This window comes from Rhopilema esculentum, chromosome 4 (genome assembly GCF_057945365.1).
Source record: "Rhopilema esculentum isolate cy_ngs chromosome 4, ASM5794536v1, whole genome shotgun sequence".
In the NCBI taxonomy this organism is placed as follows: Eukaryota; Metazoa; Cnidaria; class Scyphozoa; order Rhizostomeae; family Rhizostomatidae; genus Rhopilema; species Rhopilema esculentum.
The window spans coordinates 5,900,687-5,926,474 of NC_142818.1; the positions used below are offsets into that span (position 1 = coordinate 5,900,687).

The 25,788-nt window shown below is 35.4% G+C and overlaps 1 protein-coding gene across 1 annotated transcript in view; it reads right to left on the reverse strand.

Moving 5' to 3' along the window:
• Positions 1 to 1,347: 1,347 nt before the first annotated feature.
• The window catches only part of LOC135690775 (ankyrin repeat domain-containing protein 27), a 28,304-nt gene continuing 3,863 nt past the window's right edge, over positions 1,348 to 25,788 (reverse strand). The window contains exons 7-34 of the mRNA XM_065208433.2: positions 25,570 to 25,629; positions 24,735 to 24,791; positions 22,297 to 22,362; positions 21,779 to 21,855; positions 20,717 to 20,762; positions 20,141 to 20,207; positions 19,328 to 19,406; positions 18,856 to 18,918; positions 17,909 to 17,993; positions 17,132 to 17,218; positions 16,690 to 16,820; positions 16,120 to 16,202; positions 15,705 to 15,820; positions 14,852 to 14,944; positions 13,348 to 13,459; positions 12,994 to 13,088; positions 12,581 to 12,655; positions 11,942 to 12,037; positions 11,446 to 11,490; positions 9,816 to 9,938; positions 8,850 to 9,050; positions 8,262 to 8,381; positions 6,645 to 6,706; positions 5,778 to 5,874; positions 4,832 to 4,913; positions 3,975 to 4,290; positions 3,559 to 3,631; positions 1,348 to 3,228 (exon numbers count right to left, since the gene is read on the reverse strand). Coding sequence (XP_065064505.2) covers positions 2,845 to 3,228; positions 3,559 to 3,631; positions 3,975 to 4,290; positions 4,832 to 4,913; positions 5,778 to 5,874; positions 6,645 to 6,706; positions 8,262 to 8,381; positions 8,850 to 9,050; positions 9,816 to 9,938; positions 11,446 to 11,490; positions 11,942 to 12,037; positions 12,581 to 12,655; positions 12,994 to 13,088; positions 13,348 to 13,459; positions 14,852 to 14,944; positions 15,705 to 15,820; positions 16,120 to 16,202; positions 16,690 to 16,820; positions 17,132 to 17,218; positions 17,909 to 17,993; positions 18,856 to 18,918; positions 19,328 to 19,406; positions 20,141 to 20,207; positions 20,717 to 20,762; positions 21,779 to 21,855; positions 22,297 to 22,362; positions 24,735 to 24,791; positions 25,570 to 25,629 — 2,991 coding nt within the window. The 3' untranslated portion in view covers positions 1,348 to 2,844. The remainder of the gene's footprint in view (positions 3,229 to 3,558; positions 3,632 to 3,974; positions 4,291 to 4,831; positions 4,914 to 5,777; positions 5,875 to 6,644; positions 6,707 to 8,261; positions 8,382 to 8,849; positions 9,051 to 9,815; positions 9,939 to 11,445; positions 11,491 to 11,941; positions 12,038 to 12,580; positions 12,656 to 12,993; positions 13,089 to 13,347; positions 13,460 to 14,851; positions 14,945 to 15,704; positions 15,821 to 16,119; positions 16,203 to 16,689; positions 16,821 to 17,131; positions 17,219 to 17,908; positions 17,994 to 18,855; positions 18,919 to 19,327; positions 19,407 to 20,140; positions 20,208 to 20,716; positions 20,763 to 21,778; positions 21,856 to 22,296; positions 22,363 to 24,734; positions 24,792 to 25,569; positions 25,630 to 25,788) is intronic.

The window sequence follows — 25,788 nt, forward strand, 5'->3', positions numbered from 1 at the left end:
AGTGATGTCACCATATCCACTTTTCACGACTCTGATTGGTCCAAAATTGTTTGAATCTTGTAACTTCTATCCGAGGCTTGAAAAACTTTCCCACTTGGCATTGCGAAAGTCATTGGCGGGAACCGAGGTAGCAAATGGCGGGAAACGAGGTAGTTGAGATACAATGTCAAGAAACAAGTTGTCAAATCGAAAGCTATGCAATAGATATCATTGCCATTTTAAAGTTATTAGAGCCGCTACCTAGACAAATAAAGGCTTTAGCGACGACAGTGCATTGAAAAATGTCAGTGTCAGGCAAAATTAATGTACGTTGGCAGATTGTAACTGATTATACTTAGTGAGACAGCTTGAATTTTCCATCCTTGCTTCAGTGGTATCATTGTCGTCAAATCGAAGGCCTGAACCTCCAATAAAGATCTTTCGAGCCTCTGAAGTTCGATTCAAGAAACTTTATTCCGAAAAGGAAATGTCTCAACTAGCAGCGTAGCGCAGCACAAAGGGGAACAAGTAGCAAAAACACGCTTAATAAAATTCAAATCTTATGGCAGCGAACTTAGCCTTTTGGGGGTAAGCTGGGGCAGATACCCCAGAAAATTTCATAAGACTGGTACTACCAATTATTATCTCAAGATCTTCCTGGATAAGCCATTTCAAATTTTTTTGAGCCCCTCCCAATAAAAACATGCTTAATACGCCGTCCTTTGGATTCAATATGTCAAATTTCATTTGCTTTGCGTAGAAAATTAAAAGAATAATACATCTTATTTGATAAATTGCGAAGAAAGCTTTTCAAAATCTGTATTTTATACAGACGGTGAAGTGCTTTGAAAATTTACAATTTTTCAGCAGGCCGACCAAGTATTTTTCTTACATCAAACAGTTTCTATTTCTCCAAATGGGTTCTCAACAATAAATTCTTGACGAAAAAAATCAGCATGATAAAAAATAGCAGAGACTGCGCCTCGAAATTTAATCTGAGGAGGGCCATGAGTCAAATTTAGTGACATTGGACCCACCAGCTGGGTCCGACGCGGAAATGTTTTTTGAAATTAAGCCTTCTAGAATGGCTAAAAATGCATCTTTCAGGCTAAAATTTAACAAATTACTACACCGTTCAGGAAAAGACAGTTCGACGATTCTCTGAGAAACATTGCTTATTTATTTTTAGAAAAGTTTTTGAAAAAATAGAGAAAAACGCTAAAACTCTAATGACAGAAGGGGAAGAAAGGAAAGAGTGTTTTTGGTTCAGAGAGTACATCATCGATGTAAATAACGAGAAACTGTTGTATTGATTGAAAGAATTTTACTTCTAAAAGGTAATGCCAAACAGAAAACCAAACACACATGTCATAGGCATTCTTTCTATTCTCCATTCAAGTAAAAAGTTTCAACCGATTTCTATAAATAATCGCAAAAACAGATTCCAAGCGCTGGTAAATTACAGATTGTCTAGAATACAATTAGGTTTTTGTTGTCGAGCTACAAGAATTAGGCAAAGTGATGAATAAAGACACAATTTAACAAATACTCAACATCTGTCATTTAGAATTAACAATTACAAATCATTATATTCCAATTAAACGAATGATTGGCTTGAGGTACGTTGTCTAGCGTTAGCTTTGGGGGTCAGAAAATGCTGAAACTTTTCTGCCCACAACAAAGGGTGCATGCCAATTTAAGTATAATTTGAATTGGTTTTGTGAGAAATATCATAATGAATGAAAAGATTCTTCACACTGAAGTGAACTTGCTTACAAAGGGATTATATCATCCTTTATAGCCATATAATCAAAAGCAGGCGGCAATTTTGAGTCAAAATATGTGAAATCTTTATAAATTTAAAACGAAATTTAATATTCTTCTTTATTTTTTGTACGAACAGCTCGTTGGCATGAGTTTGCGTAAGATAACTGCATACATATTTCGATAATACAATATCATGATAGTATCGTTAGATATAGTAGCAAGTTAACCATTTCGCAACTTTGATTGGAGTGCCTGGAACAAAGCCTAGCTCTATAAGATAGACGTAGACCGCAAAATACTCTAAAAAATCAAAATTGAGCCTTCCCTCAAGTAATGAAATATTTCTAAATTGCTAATGATTATTTCTAAATCGCTAATTTCTAAATCGCAAACCAAATCAGCTTTTTTCAAGTAATTCCAAGCTACGTGCAGAAAATTTTTGTACGCAGCCAGCAGCGACAAATATACTTTGCTGTGTAGCTGAACCGGGCCCGCCAAGAGAGGGCAAGATGGCAGATTGTACCAGACCCCGAGACGAGGGGAGCCCCAAAAGTTATCAAAAGTTCCTAACATATCGTTTTAAATAAAAACAAAATTACAATCGAAGCTATAAGGACATCGTCAAGGGCCCGATCTTTCTTTTTTGCCCCAGGCTCCAGAAACACTCTTGGTGGGCCTGAGATGAATTGAGGAATGACTGCGCGTGATCTTAGACATGAATCAGTTACTCTGTAGTTGTTCGTCTTAAACAATCAAACGCCGAGCGTTTTAAATTATCAAATATTGTTACAATAACTTCACAACGTAGTTATCTGTTTAAAATCAAGTCGTCTTTCCACAAAGAAAAATATTCCGCAATGCAGTCACTAAATATTGCAAAATAATCTAGCGAAGCTTTGTGTTCTTAGATCAAATGTGATCCTTATCTCTTCAAGCAGACACATCAGTCAACTTTCATCCGCCTCCATTACAATTATAGAAACTAATACATCACCAGCAGATAATGATGATCTATTGTTATCTGAGAAAACAGCTGATCATGAATGCCTTGAATTTTCATCCGGGCCTTTGAGCTCCTGGACCTCCCAATGGGTTTTTTTAGTGTTGCTGACTTTCAAGTGGTAAAGAGCCAACTTCAGTTTTCAGAAGACCTGATTCCTCTGGAAGATCTGTTTTTCGGTATTCAATATCGAATACACTTGAAAGGTTTGAGGATTCAGATGTTTGGTTAGACTGTACTTTTTCATGAAAATGATCCTGGGACGAATGTGCGGGTGACGGTTTTTCATCAATTTCGTCATCAGAAGCCAAATCACTACTTTTTTTAATTGTATCCATTTCTTTGTCTTCTTCGAATTTTTGCCAGTACTCTGACAAATCCATATCATCTTCCACTACAGGAGACTTAGAAATTCGGTCCTCAGGATGGTGCTGAATGTCAACGTGACGAAGTGACGATAAATCGAAATGCTGTATTGATAGCTGAAAGGAACGCAATAGAACAGGTCAGGCTTTTCTAGAGATCAAATGGTATTCTAATGATAGGTTTGCTTACACGCCACAGCAAGAAAGAATATCGATATCGAAATGTCTTCTTAAAATTCACTGCAAATGAACATTAAATTTTCGCATTTTGTCAAATCATAAGAAAAGCATCGATGCGTGTTTGTTCTTGTGAAAATTACTACAGGAATAATAACGACTTTGTTGTAAGGTAAAAGAGAAGAAACTACTGAACATCATTTTGGCCTTTTCACATTGCAGAAATTGCACAAGGTGTATTCCTTCAAGAATCTCAAATAAACCAAATACCATTTGCACCAGATGCTGATCAAAAACTGGCTCGCTTTTGTCGATGGTACTCACGCGTCGTAGTTTCTTTCTCCTGCAAAAGACAAAATGTTTAAATCCTTATTTTGGGCGATACGACAGCATCATAACGGCGTTGCTTTGTATGGGTTGTATCTGAAATGAGGGGAATCTTCAAGAAAAGAAGAGGACTTCGAAGAGGGGGGGGGGGGGGGGGGGTTGGTCAATGATATATTAGCTTACATAAAAGACAAGCTTTGGAAATCACGTGCAATCGTATTAGAATCATTGTCCTGAAATGCAACTATGTATGTTAAGAACGCTCAGAAGAAAGCTGCTATAAAAGCTTTTTAGCTGCCATATTTGAAGTCCTGCTATAAAAAATCTGAAATGTGAATGAAATCACAAAAGACACAAACTTATCAAATTTTTGAATTCCAGCAACAAGTTCCTTCAGTTTTTCCTTATCATCCTCTTCGTAAGCTTGAAAAAGATTAGATATAGTTGTTTTTCTTTGCGTCGGCAATCTCCCTTCCATCTTTTGATCGCCATCGTTCTTGTGTCTCTGATCTTTGGAAGTTACTGCAAAATCAGCTCTTGAAGAAGCCAGATCATTTTCATGTTGGTCTAATCCAGACGATTTGCTGAAGACTTCATCGGCCTGGAAAGCCTCGTCATCGTCAAAGAAGGATACAGGAGAGTTGTGGAAAGAGTTTGACCTTGAGCTAGGCTGACCTGAACGAACAAAGTTGGAAAAAAAGGTAACCACAGTATCGAATTTAAGTCTTGATAAAAAATTCGAGTCAAAAAGTGTCCTGTTCAATAAAACTATGCCTAGTTTTGAGAGGTTTCTAAGACTCCAAGCCTCCAAAACACATTTTTTGCGTTGCACAAAACCTGAGCACCTAGAGACTTCTGAAAATCATGAACAGTCTAAGAGGTAAAGAAATTAAAAGGATTTCGTGTATTGATCCTTTGGATTCAAGAAATGTTCTGAAACGCTAACTTCCTTCATGTCAGTTCAACGATGAAACTTCCCAGTGCAAAATATTGCATGACAACAGTTGTGATGTTTTAAAATACATTTTATCAGATAAAAAATGAATGTAAAAAATCTAAAAAAGGGAACTGTACTAAAGCCAAAGACCAAAATACTGTAAAAACTACTTCCTTAGGATGATATCAAACTTCTTTAAAAAATGTCCTGATTGAGGGGTCACAGTATTCTTTTTCAAAGAGTAGAAAACTCATATCTGAATAATGAAATGGAACATACTATTTTGCTGCTTATTTTTTGAAGAACTTGTCTCATCTGCCTCTACATCAGCATTGCGAAGCAATTCTATTACCTCGTCGTGCTAGAAGAAAATCATTGTTTAGTACGCCCTGCTTGGAAGACAGTCTTTTTGGTTAGAGTATCGGCTAGAGCTAGTCAATTGAGGTTAAGATTGGCTGTTATTTTTTCAAAAATTTTTACGCAGGATTTTTCTGAACTTGTTCGTAAATTTTGAGCAATTTTGAGGCTAGAGTTTTTATAGAATTGTTCTTATAAAAAGGAGTGTGAACAATTAACACGTACAAAAATTGGGATCAGATTAACCAATCTGGCAACCACATAGTAGGCTTAAGATAATCATTGTAGTAATGGCTTCAATGGGCAACTGTCGTGTGGCTTTATATCACGAAGTCAGTTTGACGTTATTTGATGTGCACAAGTTCGTCTTGAAATGTAACAGGATAATTCTTATATTGTATAACCTCGTATCCTCGTATAACCTCGTACTCGTTTAGTTTTATGTCAATCATGTAATTAACCTATTGTACGCCTTTCGTATATATATCATTAGATTTTGTAAATAGGGGATTTTGGATATGCATGATAACAAGAATGTAAGCACAGAACAAGATCTCATTTCTTCGTTTCTTTCATGAAATCTTCTCGCATAAGTCTGCGCAATACAGCGTAAAACCTTTACAGGGGGGGGGGTGCAAGGGATAGGGAAAGTTTAACACAACAAAATATTTTGAAAACAGCACTATTGTCTTGCAAAAAAACTTGGGGGCGGGTCATGGCCCCCAAACCCCTTTCGTCAGAGACCATGGATTATTTAAAGCTGTTGTACCTATTGGAAAATTATTATCTTCTTTACGTTAAAATATAAGAAAAAATTTCATTAAATAAGTTTTAAGACAATTTAAGAGAAGGCAGTTAATCAACATACCTGAGCATACTGAAAACAAGTAAGGTTGGATTTATTCCTTATTTTAGTTGATGCACCATAGTACAGCAAGACTGTCACTAGATCCGGCCAGTTCCATCTGAAATATGACAGACAGTACAAACCTTTGAGCAATGACAAACCTTTTCACTTATGCTTAGAGCCTTCATAGAATTTGTCGAATAACAATTTTGAGTTGTAAAAAGTAAAATATTTTACAATTTGATATTACGCTTGGGCGCCTCCAAAAGATCTAGTTCGAAGAGTCTGAAAATGAAATTTTCGATTGAATGTCTTGCCTTTTGTTATTATTCTCTCTTGAAAAATCTAGAAGTCTTAACAAGATACGAGAAAATTTGAAAGCAATAGCAAGAATTGTCAGAAACAAAAAATTAGATCGAAATAAGATTAAGAAATGGATGATTTGAAGATTGAAAATCAGTTTCAGGATAGGAATGGTTTTTTTGTTAAATTAGTCTGCATTTCACATCGGTGGCTCTGTTGCTAATCAAAAGAAAATATTAAAATGTTCCATTGAAGATGACTTGGGTAGTTTCCAGAACAGTGTCGTGACCCTCAGCTCTTCAATCATATTTTTGAGAAAGATAAACAGCTCCCTTGAAGTGGCCTTTTCTTAAATTGAAGATAACTAATCTTAATTAATAGAAGTTTTTCCATAAACCTGTGAAAAATGGGTGTGTTTGTAATACGCCAAAACACGCCCAAGAAACATAAATTCCTTTAAAACCCTCTATCCAACCACTAGAATCAGGTTTGCGGTCAGAGTAAATGAGTTTTAAGGGAAACATTCAAGTCGGAGACAATTACCAGCGGTAAACATGCTACACAAAATTAATCAACTGCACAAACCTTGCAGATTCATGCAAAGGAGTATTTCCTCGTCTATTCAAAGCATTTACATTAGCTGCATTCTAAAACGGAAGAAAAAGAGCTACTAGTTGGGAGAAGAAGGTAGAAGCATGTGTTGGCTTCAACATGTTGATTGCTCTAGCATATATACAGTAATTGGTTGTTATAGCTTGATATGTGCAAATCTGATCAAAGCTCATACTTCCATTAGACAAGCAACGAAATGACGCAGTGCATCTAACCTAACAATTTAAACCTAGAGTGCCAATAGTTTAATGGCTAAACGATCAATTTCAAAATGGGATAAAAAACATTGCAATAAAAAAAGACTTTGGAATAAAAAAACTAAAAAGCTCGATTTTCTGTTCAGCCCATTATATAGGAACCCATTCAGACTGAGAAGGAAGTTTCTTGTTTTCTGCAGTTCAGTACATATATTTTTCTGCTAAAGGGGAGAGTAACTTATTCCAGTCTCATAAATTTGCAACACGTTCTTAAAACAGCATGTAATTGGCTAGAAGTCGATTGCCAATATTGCAAATTATGACTTGAGACAAATTAAAATAAAAAATAATAAAAAGTTCATCAGCCAGTCAAACTCACAACTTCTCTTTAACGATGCATACTTTTTCAAATTTGCATTGATAAACATATTTTGAGTACATTTTACAAAACTTCACAATAAATTATTCTAGAGACCAATAAGCATTTGTCAAATTTTAGAGGAAACTTCAGAAAAGACAATTTAATGATAATGCTTGAATGAGCTCAAATGTTGACCCTATTTACTGAACTCCAATATTTCAGCCTAAATAGCTTCGTATACGCTAAATTGTAAACGTGGAAGTAGCCTGAAGGGGTAAAGCTCAGGGTATAGGCTAATCTTGTATTGACAGTGGTGGCAATAAGAAAGTAAAAAAGGGCACAGTGCAAGGGTTTACGCTGCATTGTTTTTCAAAATTGATCCTTTAATAATGTTCAATGTATCGAAAAGAAGGTTCATTTAGAAATTTACCGTTTTCTTATTACAAAAAATAGACGGTCTGTACAATTAGGCCGCGAATTTAAGAAATGGGCTTTATCAAATTGCAGCTTGACATTAACAGTGGCTTATCGACAAATATGCAAGAGAAGGACAGAAAAAGGCGACTTTTCCACGATGCATTATCCGTATTTCACAATTCAGTTTCTTCAACTAAAAAAACTTTTACTTTCCTGCATATGATGTCTGTTTGGCATAATTTGAACCCTTTTTAAATACCTAACATTTAAAAAGGCTTAACCAAAATGCAGCTTAATTTGTTCAGCTTACATACACACGCAGTCAAATTCTGTTTAATAAGGTTGCTGAAAAACATCGACGGCCTGGAATATTGACTGTATCTCATAGCAAATGAAAAATTTGGCTTGGTTCCTTGAGTTTAAAGGCTCTGGAGCAACCGAGATGCTTTGCGGTAGCTGTTATTGTATACGAGACGAAATGGGCTGTATTTTGTATTCTCGTGCAGTACGATATTAGGTAAAACGGTTTTGAAAATATAGTTGCAAAGCATGCCAGTTGCGCAAGAGCCCTTAAGGAAAAGGCAAAATCTATGTCTAAAAAAAATCCAAAAGTACCTTGAGCAGGAGAATTGCTGGCTGCACGTGTCCATTCATGCAGCAAAAATGTAAAGGAGTATTGCCTGATGTATCCTTCAAGTCTGTTTTGGCTCCGTATTTGAGTAGCAATGAAACACACTGAAAGTAAGAATATGTGCTGAGGATAAGACAGTACACTTGTGTGATTCAAAGTTCAATGTCATGATTAGATGTGGAGATGGCAGGGAGCTTCGTATTACTTGCCTTGACAGTACGGTAATGGAGCAAGCAGCCCAACCATCACATCTCAGGGCGTGGAAGACAGTGACGAGGAACTTTGTATTATGTAGTTATTACAGAGCCCACAAACATTACGGTTTCACGGCTGTGAGCCTGAGGAAGATTATAAATTAATACGAGGTAGGAATTCCAATGTATAACTTGGAGAGAGTTTAGAAAGTTGGGGTTATTTGCCGTTATGGTTGAACTTTCACGACTAATTTGAAAATCAAAATAGAAGGCAATATGTAGAATAATCGTAATAAAGCAAAGAATTTTGCAACGTTATGTACAACATTGTTGAAGAACATGGCTTTCTAGTATTCTTTATATCGAAAAATCACAAACCTCGAAATGGTTATACTGGCACGCAAGATGCAATGGGGTTTTCAAACTAACATTCGTGCGACAGTTAGGGAAGGCTCCTCCGCGGTTAAGCAGCAATGCAACAATACGGTCGTAGCCATGAAGTGAAGCTATGTGCAAACACGTGACACCATCTTCATTCGCCGTATTTACAATCTGATTTAACGACTCGTTAATAGGATTCTGAAAAGATAAGTTTCCTTTTTAATTAAAAATCTACCTAAAAAAAAAAATTTGTGGGAACGCTTTCAAGAAGCTTCAAAATTTCTACCTTCGTGACAAATAATCTCTCAAGCATAAAAGACTAAATGGAAAATTTTGATTAAGACTTCAGTCATCCTTTCTTCAAGGAAAAAGATGAAATAATGTCGAGAAGAATACGTCGCAGCTGGTTCAAGAATGATTAAAAATACATGCAATCTTTGATTGTGAAAGGATTGAAAAAATAATTCTCGATTGGAGGAATATTGCAGTGAATTCTGACAAAGATCTGGGCTTTATAGAAGTTACTGAAAACGTCTAAACGTCTAGATAACAAAATTTATCTAAAAACAGCCAGGAAGAAGTAAGAATAAGTTCTTAGAAAGTCTAAAACCAGTGGCACACTTGCACAAATAATGCTAGAATTAAAAGAACTTCCTTTCCGCTTAGGACTAACAATTGAGAGGAGAACATAAAATAGTCGTTCTAAAGAACTGGTTGTTTTTTTACCTCGACTTCAAAAAAATTTGAAAGTTGTTTTAAATGTAAGTAAGGTAGTTATCGGTCGTTTTTGTTTTGGAATCTGAAAATATCATAAAATAAGGAAAGATAAAAACAACGAAGATTGCCAAAAGAGGGCAGTTTAGGATTGGAAACAAATTTTTAAGCAATGTAATAAGACAATTTCAATTTCCAACAAAAAAAAAATTTAGCAAAGTTCAGTAGAATATCAACTGGTGTAATTACTTTCTGTGATCCAACACAGTTGCTGCATTGACATAGCGGATGGCAAAGTCCAGTTACTGGTGTTCCGAAGTCTGTGGCGTCCATATCCTCTTCCGTTTCTGGGATTCCAAGTTTGAGTTTGAGCTAATTAAGAATACAAACACGAAATCAGTTAGCAGCAAAAACAACAAAAAATATATTAAGAAAATTAAATCGGGAATTTTAATTATATTTATTATATGAATAAGACAGTAAAAAATGCTTGCTATTAGGAAGAGGAAAAAGTACTTTAAAAATCAGAGAAAAAATGGTTTGACCAAATTCGGGCAAGAAGTCTCTAAGTTAAACTGTCGAAACGACTAGAAGTAATTAGAATTTGTGGTTTATTATCTACAACGATAATTTTTCATTTTTCAGTGGAATCGTTCGATTTCCTTTAAGTTGACCCACCACCAGCATACCTATCTTCTAAGGCCCTGTTTAAACGGGATTTGATCTGAAAATATTTGCGTTTACACGAGATCGAATCCGTATGGACGGACCTAAGATGTGCAGATTGGTGTGCGCACTCCAACGCCGAAATTTTGAAAAAGTGTGTGAACAGAGTGTGAAATGAAACCTTTTGAAAGCTATTGCCTTTGCCCTCCAATTTTTGTTTTATTTTTTCTGAACAAGATCCTTCTGGAATTTTGCCTACTTCATATTCCAGCACAACTTTCAGCAGTAGAACCGTTTCCGCATCCGTGGAATTGAAAACTTTGTTCGTTGGTCCTTTATCAACCTCTTTTGGAAAAAATACACCATTTGATAAATAGATTTTATAACTACACCAAATGGAAAGATTCGAAACAATAAATTTCTTGTCTTTTCTATGTGCCAAGTCTAGGAATACCATACAGGGGGTACCGCGTAATGGACATTTTTCACCTCAATTTGGATCTGTACCTGTTTGGATCCGATCTCAACCTTTTACGTGAGACCCTTTTTGGGATCGGATCCAAACGGGACCATTTTCAAAAGTGATCACAAACTGGTACGGATAGCAGATTTAAACGCAAATCCTATCTGATCCAGTTTGGGTACGGATCCGTTTGGAACCGATCCCGTGTAAACAGGCCCTTAAGTAATAGCGATTTTCTGACATCAGTTTCACTTGATTGGAAATCGAACTGATTAATAATATATTTAATTTTGGCTCAAAAATATATATCTTAATGGAAGGCAAATCCTAGATAAAAAGATGCCAACTCCACCCTCTAGCAAAGATATGCGAATAATTGAAAAGTAAACATCCTGCAAACTGTATTAAAGTTTCATATTCAGCGATGTAGTTTCTTTTAAAAATAAGAAGCGTTCAAGACTGTTAATGGCCTTGACATTGAGAAACCCTGGAGCACCTTCAGGATGGTTTGAGATCACATAACAAAACGAAAGACATGTTTACTTTGCTACTCAACTCCAGAAACTTTATTTAAGCGGAAAAATAGCAATAAACTGAAGACGTTGCATTACTAACGCAAAAACTTAGCTAAAATATACTACAGAAACATTCATTTTATCAGAGGGCCTTCAGTCTTCTATACTGTCAAAATTAGGTACCCTTGGATGAAATCAAAAGACTGGACGTAACATAAAGTAATGATAGAAATACCATTTCCAGATCACCATCTGCAACAACCTTTAACAGCACTTGAAGCTAGAAAAAAAGGAAAAGAAATATTAAAAAATTTCAGTCGAATGCAACAAGGCAAAAATAGGTCGCTAAAATACGATGACCCAGCGCATACAAAAACAACGCTATATTGATAAATAAAAAATTCATTTACGTCGAATTTGTGCTCTAGTCAATTATAAAAACTTTCAAGCAAAAAATATGATCTTTTATTGAAAATAATCAGAATCAAGTTCCTCAAAAATGGATTTATGTGCTTTGTCTTGTACAGTTCATCCATGAAACTAATCCTAGAAAACTCTAAGAACAATTTTTTTAGGATTAACTTGCTAGAAAGCAACTTCGAAATATATTTGAAGAAGAACTAAACTTTGAGTTTTTAAAAAGCAAAGAAGTGTGATCAATACATACAAACTATATTCTAACACCAAATAAAGTTATACAAGTTTAAGAATAAACAAGTTTTGCATAATACCTCTTTAATTTTCCGTTTTGTCTTTGGTGATGCGATGGGGGATCTCGGACTTCGTACAACTTCACCAGGAAACGAATTACTGTTACTTTCTGGAGACTAAAGAGCATAAATAATATGATAGTCTGAATAAATCCCACATAGAATAACCGGAAATCAAATACTAGAAGCAATTGAAACTTTTTTTAAAAATCTTTCAGCGAAAACAAGAAAAGACACGGAGAACGTTCAACAAAACACGACCTGATATGACTTGAATAAGGTATTTAAGCCTTTTAAATGGGATTGAAATCAATAAAAATACCCTTGGTCTTGATAAGTACAGATGTTTACGTTTGTAAGAAAGTGGTTCAAAAACTTAACAGATTAACGAACTGGGTCAGAACATAAAGAAGGGGAAACTCAAAAATATTAAAGAAAATTTAAATAGTTTCGATTTTGAATGAACCCCATCGATTTTATTGTGTTCCGTGGAAGATTCGCTTAATAATGTTATCCTAATGATAAAATTTTCTACAATTAATCTTACGTTAAATGACAGTCGAAAAGCTGGAGTATGTTTTAAAATGTATTGTTTGGTAGCCATTTTCAATAATTTGTGTTCAATTTTGGTGACGTAAAGCATGGGAATCTAGTGCTTACATCATTTGGCTGGACGTAAATATAATGCTGTTCCTGTGGCTCATCTGTCGTTGCTTTTGCCAGGAGTTCTTGGATCTAAAACAAATCATTTAAAAAGCCTTTGTCAAACGGTAATACACATTTTGCAAGATTTTAAGAGAAAGGATGGTAAAATGCTTTGGATTTTTCGAATCAACGATGCGCCATCACAGAAAAATTTGGTAGACCAGAAGAATACGCAGTCAATGACTACTGGTGAGCAAAAATTGATTATACCATGGCACGTTTTGACAGAGGAACATATAATGTACATCAAATTGTTCGAAAGCTTGTTCCATAGGGTGTTCAAGCGTATAGAACATTTTACCAGGGCTAAAACCTCATTCTATATCGCAACTCCTGCCGCCAGAAATAAAGATAATGAAATTGCCTACCTTAGAGTTTGCAGCACATTGAATGGGCGTCTCTTTGCTATTGTTTCTGGCTTCCACAGATGCACCGTTCTCTAATAGAATTTCCACGAGGTTGCCTAAAAATCAAGGCAAGAATTACAAAATAATGCATAGACTTTTTTTCGAGACCTGACGCTACGAAAGACCTTTCAGGTCACGACACAGTCAGACTGGAACAGATGCTTAAAATGTCCTCCTATTCAGTAGGTTCGGTTTGAAAGAACAGACCTTTAACAAGTTCTTAATATAAAAAAGGGTGACGAAAAGTTCTTTTCGATATTCTGTAGTAATCAATATTCAAAACTAGCTATTTAAATGGAAAATACAACAACTCACTGAATCCCCATCGAGCAGCAATGTGCAGTGGCGTGTCGCCATGGTCGTTTGCTGCATTCAACTTTAGCGTAAGTTTACATGGAGCAGCTACAAGAACTAGTGCCTCGACAACCTAAAATTGATCATAAAACATCCACTGCTTAAACGGCTTGCTCTCATTGAAAATGTTTCTGCAGAGATAATATGGGAAATTCAACTTTAAATGTCTTGTTAATCAGCTTGTTAAACGGGCTTCACATAACATTTACATATATTCATTGACTAGAAACAAACAGTTTCGAAGCTTAGAGACCGAAAGTACAAGGAAAAAGACTATAAAGGCCCGGCCAAATGAATAAAACATCCGTAGAACATTGTCAAACATGTTTGTACCAACATTGTTGGACGATGTTTTATGACCTGCCCAAACGAATCAAACAACCGTAAAACACTGTCAAACATGTTTGTACCAACATTGTTGGACGATGTTTTATGACCTGCCCAAACGAATCAAACAACCGTAAAACACTGTCAAACATGTTTGTACCAACATTGTTGGACGATGTTTTATGACCTGGCCAAGCGAATCAAACATCCGTAAAACATTGTCAAACATGTTTGTACCAACATTTTTGGACGATGTTTTATGACCTGGCCAAACGAATCAAACAACTGTTACAGCATCTGTGTTGTTCAAGCGCTGCCGCACAGCTTCTCACAGTTACTGCGTTGTATTTGCCTATTCTTAATCTACTTCGCTTGCGTGCGTAAAATAAATGTTTTAAGGGACGAACGCAACATTGTTGATCAAACATGAGAACAAAAGATATGTTTTACGAAATGTTTGATGGAAATCAAACTTGCAAAACATTATAAAACATTATAAAACATCGTAAAACATGGTGGTCAAACGAACAAAACATGTTTTACGCAACTATGTTGAATGATGTCTTTTGCCGATGTTTAATTGGTTTGGCCAGGGTTTATAAATCTTGGAAGTTGTGGTAGAAAATAGTATCCAATATATTTTCATTTTTTTCACGTAAACACAAAAAACGGGGATGTTAAAATTAAAAAAGCAAATGAAATGAGCAAAAGAATCATCGAGAACGTTCATTTAATACAAACTTTTGGTATAAGAAAAGCTTCTATTCAAAAAAGACGAAAGGAACCAAAAATATAAATACCATCTTACTTGTTATTTGTTTGCATGATTTAAATACTGAATACTGGTTATTCAGTTGCATGACGATACGTTCTCCCTAAATTTCGGGCCAAAGGTTTTGTGAATCTAAAAAGGCTTTGTATTTTCAATCCTTTATACTAATTTTCGAAGAGTATTACCATAATGTAGCCTCGACATAAACTTTAACCAGTAAAAACAACATTACACATCTCAAAAACTTCACTGACACACCAACAAACATTTGTAATTGCAATAACCTGAAAATAAGACAGTCATTCTAATTTCAAAGGAGTTGCCAGTTTTAAAACTTAACAGGCAGAATACTTTGATCGAGCATACCTTTTCATGTCCATTTGCAGCAGCCAAGTGAATAGGTGTGTTGCCATCATTATCAGCAGCCGTAGCATTACCATTGTAGTGGGTCAGCATAATCTAAATAAAGATATTTATGTACATATGAAAAAAATACACTTCACACTATGGGTTCCTACACATGGATGTTGGAAAAAAAACGTTGGAGATCAAGAACGTAAAAAAGATCCTCCTTCAAAAAAACAAATAACAAAATGCTTTTTTGCTACTATTTGAGATTTGGGAGATCAGGTCCCTGGAATCTTTGGAAACAATAACGGAATCTCTATCTTTCGAATGTTCACTCACGAGAAAAATGGCTACTTTTTTCGTAAATTTTATTACCTAGTTACACATTTATGTCTGTTCATGCTAATCAAAACATTGTCAGTATATTTATTTTACAAAGTGGATTCACCATTCGGTGCTGCAATGGATAAGAGACAAATAGCTTTCAAAGTCAGCTTTTCAGATATCCAAGTATCGGCTAACCACAGTTAACTCTCTTTAGAAATATTTTTCAAAACATTAAATATTAAAACAGCATTTCTAAGAAATTAAGAGTTAAATATCTGATGTGCAAGGAAGAGTCAGTGGTTGGGGGTAACGGACTACATATCCAATGGCAAGGGTCTCGAGTCACTGACATGAACAAACTTTCATTTAGAGTGAGGACAGTTACCAGGTCTCTTTAATTCCAGTCGTAGGAATCATGAGGCGTGGCCAAAACAAGAGAAAGGACCTGGACATTGTTCGATAAGCAGTGTTTCCCCGCATCATAAAAAATACCTTGGGAAGTTTGGTAGCAAAAATATAACACAAAAAAACAAATAATACTAACAGCAGCTTTCTTATGACCCCTTAAGCAAGCCAAATGCAGCGGCGTACTGCCATGATAATTGGTTGCATTGACCACGGCACCAAGTTTTATCAGCTCAAACAATAGTTTTTCCTGATCTGTAAGAAGAAAAGGCAGTCATTCAGTAAAGGAGTAGAAGTTGAACAAGATTGGTATGACAATGGGATTGGGAAGACAAGAAAAAGAGCTAATGACCACAGGAAAGACAGGAAGCAGATACAGATTTGTTTATCAATCATGTGCCTACGATACTTTCATAGAGAAATGTACAAAGCACGAGATGAGGATAGTAATTATACTGAGAAACTAGTATTAAAAAAACAAATGGTTTTAGCGACGTTCAGTCAGCGAATAAGCCAATACATTATAAACAAAAGAGACAAATAATGTAACATGCCGAATTCAGCAGCTGGGTGCAGAACAGTGGACCCTATGTCATCTCTTGAAAATACGGTTACAGCCATTGGGTCGTTTCTTTTGCTGAAAAGCAAAGCAAGAAATTTGACAATATGGTATTATCTAACGGCGACTAAAATCAAGTAAGCGAAAAGAAGCATTCAGTAGTTGCCACATGATACTTTCTATGGTATTCTAGAACTTGACTGGGTAAATGATTTAAAGTTATAGCAACTGCTGAAAAGAATCCATGGCAAGCAAAAAATTAGGCCATTTCCTAAACTAAAAAATGCAACTTAATGAATAGTTTATAAGTCAATAAGTTGCAATGAGTTTATATTGTCGGATTTGATTTATTCAGCCAGATTTTGCTTCAGTTTATTTTAATGGGAAACAAGCACCTGTACGTTAATCGAATTAGAGCGGATACTTTTACCGTATACCGTTTTTCGTCCATACCGTAAAGAGGAAATCCACCTTCACGAAATGGCAAACGGCAAAGCACTAGTCTAAACACCCGCACAAGACTACAGGTGTATAGCATACAAAAAGGTGTTCATTAACAGCCTACCTAGCAGCTAACTTTTCACAGGAGTCGCAAGAACAAAGAGGATGACACAGTTGTTCGTTTAATGGTTTGCTTGCAGCAGTACCTTTACGAAGCATTCTTAGGACAGTATCAATATTCCCCTTTCTAATTTCCTAAAAAAGATACAGTCATTTAAAAAATATGGACATAGTCTCTTTAACATGAATATAGTTCTCCTAATGCAGAAATCAAGGAGAAGAACTCTACAAGTATTTACATGTTTATCTACCGTTGTAGAGGAGCTCAAAGATTCGTCACTTTGAGAAATTTTCGGTTACTCAAGAGTATCGAAAAGGTAAATGAAAAAGTGAACTAACGCAAAATTTTCATTAGAAAGCAAATATAACCTCCCAACGCTATTTCATTCACCTATTCGCATTTAATTTCTTTAAAAAAAATTCTTGGAAGATTATACCAGCCTCACCTCAAAAAGGGTTTCAACAGGAGAAGGTCCCTGAGACTTGTCAGTGCTGTCCATTCTTTGAAACAGTTTAGCCAAAGAACTTTGTCGCTGAAAACGGAATTTGTATATCAAAAAGCTCTGACATACTTAGCCCATTTAAAACCTGATAAGTATTGACTCCTAACAAGGAGACAAAGTTTGTAAATTGCGCTTACCTTCGCCATAAAACGCCCTGATCATTCCCAATAGGTATGCTTCTTTTTATACTAAAAGCCATATAAACCATCCCTACCCTTCAATGCCTGCCAAAAGTCTTGGAACACTGATATCAATTTCCAAGGTCAAAATCAATCATCCCCCTCTCCCCTACAGAACAATGTTGGTTTACTATCAAACGGGTTAGGATTGTAGGAAGCACTTTCTTTTGCGCTTTTTTTATGATATCTCTCTAAATCATCAAAATTGTTTCAGGAGGAAGGGGGCGGAAGTGGTAATTTTTTTTCATGAAAGGAATGAAAGATATCAAATGCAGCGTAAATTGCTGGGTGTTCCAAGTACTCTTGGCAGGCATTGTAGTTTGTTTCAGCCTTTTCATGGATTGAGCATTTAAAATTTCTGTTGTCTGCTGTAACTCAGATCTTCCGATCATCACTTGCTTTATACAATGCATTAGCAATGGAAACTTTCCGCCACGAAGATCACGTATCTTTATCAATATTGCTACTATATGTAGGGCATCACTGGAGTAACAAATGTCTTTGAGTGATTGTTTTATTTACATTGAAGGATTCTCCTAACCTGAGCATGACTAAGGCCTATCAGATGGTTCAGCTTTCCGCTTCTCACGTATTCGGTTGAAGCTTCAATCGAAGATAAGTAGAATCTGTGAAGGTAACACAAAGAGCAAGCTCAAATTCTTGCCTTAATAAACAAATAGACCACAACAAATGGATTCAGAAACTAAAGTTAGCAAATCCATTTATCCAAATTATACATATAAACAAAAACAAATGGATTCCGTAAAGGTTTCTACCTTCAAGGGTACGGTCCAAAGAGCAGTGACAAAATTCACTGAAGAAAGTCTTAGTCGAAATCACTAGAACTACCCGAGCAATGGTTGAGTAAGGATAGAATATCAAGAAAATCACTCAAGCTATATCATGATTTTAACCCAGAATTTCTTGTTTCCTTGAAAGTATGATGTCTCTAAGAAATGGGTTTGATAACAATAAGCCATATTTCACAAATTTACAATAAGGTCTTGCTCGTATTCTGCTAATAATGTGCAAACACTACAAGAATCTAATGGCTTGAATTTTTTGCCTTAATACAAAGGGAATCCGCTTGACTATGTTCAGTCATCTTAATGAACAGGCAGACCGAAACTTCCTTCCTATCTCTATACAGCATGGATTATTATGAATATTTGCCCAGCTTCTCTCCTAAATCACTCCTCTAGACAAATATGTTTGCGTAATTGATTGTCTAATCGCTGCGCATGAGGCAAAATACAACATGTGACGTCACAATCTCCGAATTAGGATAAAACGATGTCAGCACTGGCGACGTTTTCTTAAAAAATCAGACTGAGTGGCTGAGATGAAAATATATTAACTCGCTTTCAATGGCCTTGCTATCTAGCAAACCAGTTCTAGAAAGAATATAAAATTTCACTTCGTTTGCCATTTGAATCCTTCTGTCAGATGTTTTCATCTTCACATCAAGCTTATTGATGTCATACTTACTGAAATTCCGAATGTTTTGATTTTGAAAAATGGAAATTGTACATATATGTAAGGTTCGCCAACCTGAAAAATTAGGAAATGACGTTAAATTGAAAAATGAGTAAAAAACAAAAACAAACAGAGAAGTTAACAGTTTCAGTACCAAATAATGGAAACATTTCATTTTCAACTAACAGAAATGAAAATTTTTCACGTTTCTATTGAAATGAAATTTCAGCAATTCATTTTAAGATACGAACGTTTTTCCAATATATTTTCATAAATACTTGCTACCAAAAGATTTATATGAACATTTCAATCTATTCGCTCAATGACAGATCTTAAACAGGGAAGAAAGACTTTCAATCGAATGTTTTGATTAGATTTGCGGATGTCGAAATGTATTGCCATATATCAAACAGGATAAGCCTTTTCGCCAGTCGAAGAGATAATGAGATGATAAGAGATTGAGGCATAAAGCAAACTGGATTACCAATTTGGAATTTCTGATTTGACGACCAGAAAAACAAGCACTGGAAGTAAATCATCCGCAGTTATTGCATCAGATAGATCTAAAATAAAAGTATGTAACAATAAATTTCTCAAATCCTAAGCAGCGAAAAAAGATGTGGGGAACCGTACACAATCAATATCGTTAATTCAACACCAACTTTAGAACTTTCAGAACGCTTAAAGGAGCTGATGTAAAAGTAGGATTGTATTCATATTTGCAATTTTATAAAATCTTGTTTCAAGCGTCCTTGCATCCTCGTTGGCTCATATTGATTGTGAATCTCTTTACTTTGAAAGGAAAAAGAGCATCGTAAAGCAAAGTGGGGGAGGAAAATATTTCTGTAGAGTAATGAAAATGGCACACTTCAGAAAAATGTTGTCAGTCATACTACATCAGGATGATAAGTGGTTCCGCGAAAAATTCAAGAGTTGTATACACTTCTTCGGATCCAATCTCATGAGCTTTCAATGATAGTATAAAATAATAAGACTGGTGTGAATATGGATTAGTGGTTAGGGTCGCGGACTGCAGGTCCAAGAGTTTGTAGTTTGAGTCGCCGACATGACCAAACTTTCACTTAGCACAGGAGAGTCGCCAGCTCTCTGTAATTTTCGGTAAAGGATTCAGGAAGTGTGGACACATCGAGAGGAACGACCAGGACACTACTCGATAAGCATAGCTTCTCGGTGTCATAAAAATTACCTTTGGACCTAGGTAGCAACAAATGAAAATATAAAAACAAAAACTAAGCTTCAAAAGTTTACAAGCAGTGCTGAAAAAATTTAACCTCACCTTTCACTTCAGAGACAGACATGACAGTCAGTTTCAGCACATAAAGTTTCTCCAAAGGCGTAGCAAACTACAAAACAATTCAATTCTTAAGCATTTTAAAGTTTTCATGAGCATTATAAATAATAAATAGAAATTTTATCAAACCAGTTAAAGATCTGTCTAGCTATAGCAATTCTCGTAGGAATCATGTTATTTGAGCCTTGATATCTATAGTGCCATTGTGAAAATTCGGTTAAATCACTTAGGTTTCTACAATTAACGAGTAAGCACTACGTTCTCTTACCTTTACCACCCACGTTAGTTTACAAATGCATGATAATAAACAATACAATTTTCAGATAATTTCAATACGTAAATCTCATTTTTAAGCCACTAACCACAACATCCAAAGAGTTGCATATAAATGCATCATCATCATTTGTGAGGTTACCCAACAAATGTTTTAAAAACGTGAGCAAGTTCAACTTTTGTGGAAAAAAATGAGAAAATATCATTCGTAGTATTTGTTTAAAAAACGTCTTGAAACCAATAATCAAAATTATAACATCAAAACAAAGCAAGATAAGAAATACGTACCCTGTTAAGGTTGGAAAGAATCTTTTTAGCTCTTGGAATATTCTTGCTAAATGATGAAAGCAAATAATTTTAAAAAGAGGCATATTATGCTACTTATGACATAAATATGCTGAAGGGAAATATCCAGTATAAACTGAGAGATCCTAGCCGATAAATGGGGCCTTTATTCGAAGATAAAATTTTGTCACTAAAACGGGACAATTTTGGTGTATAGATAGCTGTTTCTTTGATAAATAACGTCAGAGAGGCAATGACTCAAGTTTACTGGCAGATATATGATAACCATCAAAATTCCCATGATGGTTATGAATTTTTTTTCATCATTCTGATGGGGACAGGTACTGGATCACGGGTTCTAACGAACAAACGGATATTCCTTATGACTGAGGTTTTCTGTATATCTATTAAATGTTTTGTAGCTTTTATACTTCTCAGGCAAAATTGTGTTGTGAAATATGCTGTACACTTCATAAAGCAACTTCGTAGTGTGTGGCATGAAAGCCGGCTTTTATTAAATTTTAGTTATTTCATCAAAAAGACGGGGTCAAGTCACTAGCAATAATGGCCGTCTTGATGATTTGTTGACTTGAATGTTGAAACATTTATAAAACCATGCTTTATGTCACTGAGGGTAGACCTCTTAAGTATGACAATTTACTATAGGATAATGTCATCTTTGGCTCGTTTTCACGAACAATCACTTTAGGATCACATGAATTGTCTATGAAGAACAACCGCAAATCGCTTTGCTGTTTCCCTACCAAAAGAAATTGACAGAAAGGTTTCCTAGAGAGAGTTTTTCTTGTTGATTGATAACTTTTGATGAAAAATAAAGAAATAAGCAAATACGTATTGGCAGAGTGAATTGCTGGAAAATTGAATGAAAAATGTTGATTATCCCGGCTTGCAAATCAGGTTGCTTTTAACTTGCCAAGCTGTCTAAAACCCCGTCGGTCCTGCTCTCTTCAAAACAATGCAGAGAACTGTAAAAATATATATCGTCGATACATTTTCATAAAGCACGAAGCTTAATTATGGTGAAATCTTCAAAATTTTCATTACCAAAGTTGAGGCTTGATTCCTAGGTCTTTAACCTGAAGATCCGCTAAATTTCTTGTGATCTTATTCAGTTCTGCATCCTGTAAACCAAAAGAATTCTTGTTACTAAGAAACCTTGTAGCTGAAATGAGACCCTAAACTTTTTAAATAACAAGAATCATTTTGCTTTTGAAGTAAAACCCCATCGTAAGCAACATGAAAACTGCTGGCCAAAATAAAAATGAAAGAGTGAATTAATAAATGTTGAGGAAGTACGAATTCATGTAATTGTCTCTTTTAGAGAGGTGACTTTCTTGAAAAGATTCTAGCTTTCAAAACCACCGACTAGTATATATAGTTAAATGTCTTTACATTGATAGTGGTTGTGACACTGATACGATGGTGACGTAAAATGTTCGGTTTTCAGCCGGCGACTCACACTTAGAAACAATACAGTCCGTGATCCATTGAGTAAAAAATTACCTGACAATAAACAAAAGATATCAAGTTTGAAAAAGTGTTCGATAAAGAAATTATAATACCTCATTAGCAAGAAAAGAGCAAAGTCCCTTGAATATCCGTTTGTAAAGACCTGCCATCACATACGTCTAAAAGAAAAAATAAGAAATTGCGTATTACGTGCTAATGCAGGATACTAAAATATAAACGAAGAGCTCGCGTCATGGTTCTATGGTCAAGGGCTGGTACAAATTTTCCTCTGAATTTCTCAATAGCTATATTTTATCGCAAAAACATAATTAAAACTGTTTAGCTTCAAGCTAAATGCCCTCCCCAGGTTATATTATTTTATAACGAAATGTTTTGTATTACGATGTGACAACGCAGCATTACTAATAAATAATTCTTATAATATAACTGTAAAAGCGGATAATTGTAAGGGTTTGTAATGACAAAGTTCGATTGAAGCACTAATAGCACTAATTCGGTTGAAATTTCATTTATCCTCAAGTAATGGCCAAATCTGGAAGAAAAGCCACACAGGTTGCAAAAGTTCCATAGACTTCTTTGTGAAAAGAAGTACAGTTGTTATTCTGGAAGAGCGTAAGACTCCTTAGAGTGTCCCGTAACAGTTTATTGTGAAAAATGAGAAGGTGTCATGTACAAAGCAATTATAAACAGAAGCCATATCTTTCTTTTACCCTGTTTGTTAATCTTTTAGCGTGTATAAAATCGATACCATGCAAAGTTAAAACGCTTATCATATGACGACAGGCTCCACACTTTGAATGCTTTAAGGTCTAAATTAGCTGGCAAACACAACGGATTTCTTTATTTTGAATAACCCTTGAATATTTTTAAATGACCTTTGAATCGAGCACCTGGATCAAACAAAATTAGACAAACCCTAGCTAAGCTTGATTTAAGTGACGGAAACGAAACTCGAGTGCTTTTTTCCTTTCTTCACTGGAATTGTTTCAAAGCCTCAAACACAGGTACATTAAACCGGCTGATAGCAAGTACGGGCATAAATTTCATGAACTATAATAACAGAAACCTTTAAACTTGCTAATCAAACAGTGCCAATAATCAATGTATATTCTCGACGAGAACTCTTAGTTCTTAAGCCCTGGAAAAACGACTAAACATTTCACTTAACATTTTACCCAAGTTTTGTTTAGCCAGAAGTTTAGTGAAAAGTTTAGTCGTTTTGCCACCCTGGTTAGTGTCATTTAGTCGTGTTGAGTATTGTTGAGCAAAGTTTGATCCTGGTAGCGTTGTTTAGTGTTGTTTGGCAAATGTTTAGTCGTTTTGCCACCAATTAAACATTTATTGTGATCGCGCAGACGCTCTAGCTGTGAAGTCCAAAAGTTTTCGTCGGTTATCGTTGGTTTTCCTGTCTCTACGTGACCCAAAAAGCCTTTATGAAACATCTGAATATCTAGTTGTAGGTCAATGTCTCTTCTTCAGCAGTCAACTTTGTTGTCAATGGTCTAAAAAGTCTTTTCTTTCCCCGTCGCTTCATCCAATTCGTATTTTTATCCACTGCTTGTGCATGCAACAAAATAAACCAAAAGCAAATTCCTATGCAAAATCCCCTACAACCCAACAGCGTCACAGACAGCTCGCAGTTAAAAAATATTGAATGAAGTTTTGTGAAAAGTTGAGTTGCGTTTTGCCACCCTCGCTAAACTTCGCTCAACTTCACTAAACAAAAGTTGAGTGAAATGTTTAGTCGTTTTGCCAGGGCATTAGATCTAATTCCAGCATTAGCTGCGTTCTATCGTAAAATATTGTTGTTAATACCTAAGAAAGCCCACTATGGCATTTTGTCGCAAAAAGCATGTCGAATTTTTCAGACTACCAAAATGGTAATCAAGAAAACATGAGGGAATTTAAAAGAGTTCATATATTCATTTTTGGTTATAGTATGCTAAAAAACACAGGTCTGTTGTTGAAAAAACTCAGAGGGAATAAGGAAAGAGAGCACAAGTTCACAGATTTGACAGTTCAATTTTCAAAACAAAAAGAGCTTCATAAGAAAGGCAGTACTAGGGTGGAGAAATGCAAACCTTTCCGTGAAGAGCAAGTTAGCAATAAGAAAGGCTGAGTATATCAAACGTAGAACAAGTTTTGTTGATGATGATAAAACATTCAATAGTGTAAGCAGGATTCATGACGCTTTTGCTCTTTGCGCATCTTTAAGCCCCTGCTACTGCTAACTAAAGAACACCTGCTCATACGTACATGTTCAGAAATGCATGCATATAAAAAGGTGCGAAGAAATTCGTAGGGAAATTCGGGGCGAAATATCAGTATTTAGTAAATCTAATTTATTTTAAATTCTACTATACAACATTGGATTCTCATCGTCGTTCTGCTTTGTTCCTGGCTATTATATTCCTAAAAGATTTTTGGCCCAAAATGAAACTTCAGTAGTCAAATTCAAACTGAGCTCTATCAAGAATAGCAATAGAAAACTGCGGGCTAAGTATGATATCATCAAGAACTGTTTAAATACCTCTATGGCTACTTTAAGGTTGTCCATGAAGGCTTTGCTACCATCAGCTGGCCTTCGCTACAACAAAAACATTAAGTAAACAAATTTACTAAAACCCGTGATTAAAAGTAAGCATTGAACAGCAAATTCAACAAGGAAAAGCATGAACTCTTAGATATAGTGAACCTAATTAAACCGATAATTCTCAACAAAGAAAATTGCAAGCAAAAGCCAATTCGGTATGTCCCAAACTTCCTATCCTGTGGTCCATGGTTTGGCATGTAACCTTCAGGGAACCCATACTTCTACGTAATGGATGGTAGCTTTTGACCAACAGTGGTAACGAATCTTATCCTAAACACTCTTATCCAAAGCACCAAGAATACTACCTAAAAACGATCATCGCAACACTTCTGTTTTAGTAATATAATTTGAATATGAAATTGCTTCATTCAACAGATGAAAATCTTTTTAAAGTTGACCAAACAAATGGCTAGCAAATCTGCTAAGCCACTTAGGCAGGTGTATGCTTGAAAACACGTCCTGAAAACAATACCCAGCTGGCAAAAACGAACACTCACAAGCATAGAAAAATGACCACTTAGGTGAACCAATGTTTTGCCGGTAATATTAGAAATTTTACTGAGCTCAAACCAAAAAGAGTATGTATCACAAATGTAATACATAATTTGGCAAGTGTAAATCAAACATATATATATGTAAGTGATTGGTGGCTACAACAGATCAATGAAATTAGGCAACATGTGACAACGGACTGAAGAAATTGCTTTGATCCTTTTTACAAAACTTATTTGTTTAATTAAACACATAACTACAAAAATTCATCAAAGCTTACAAAATGTGGCTCTTTAAGTACAGTCTGCATTGCCCTTGTAAATACAGCATTTGCTGCATCCTGCAATGAAATATAACTCTTTTGCACTTTGATAAACATCAAATAGACAAGCTTAAGATGATTTAGCAGAAGAAATGTTTTCTTGTGACTACTTCACTAGAATAAAACTATTCAATATTTTGGAAGCCTTCCTTAACTTTCAAAAATTAATTCAGGCTT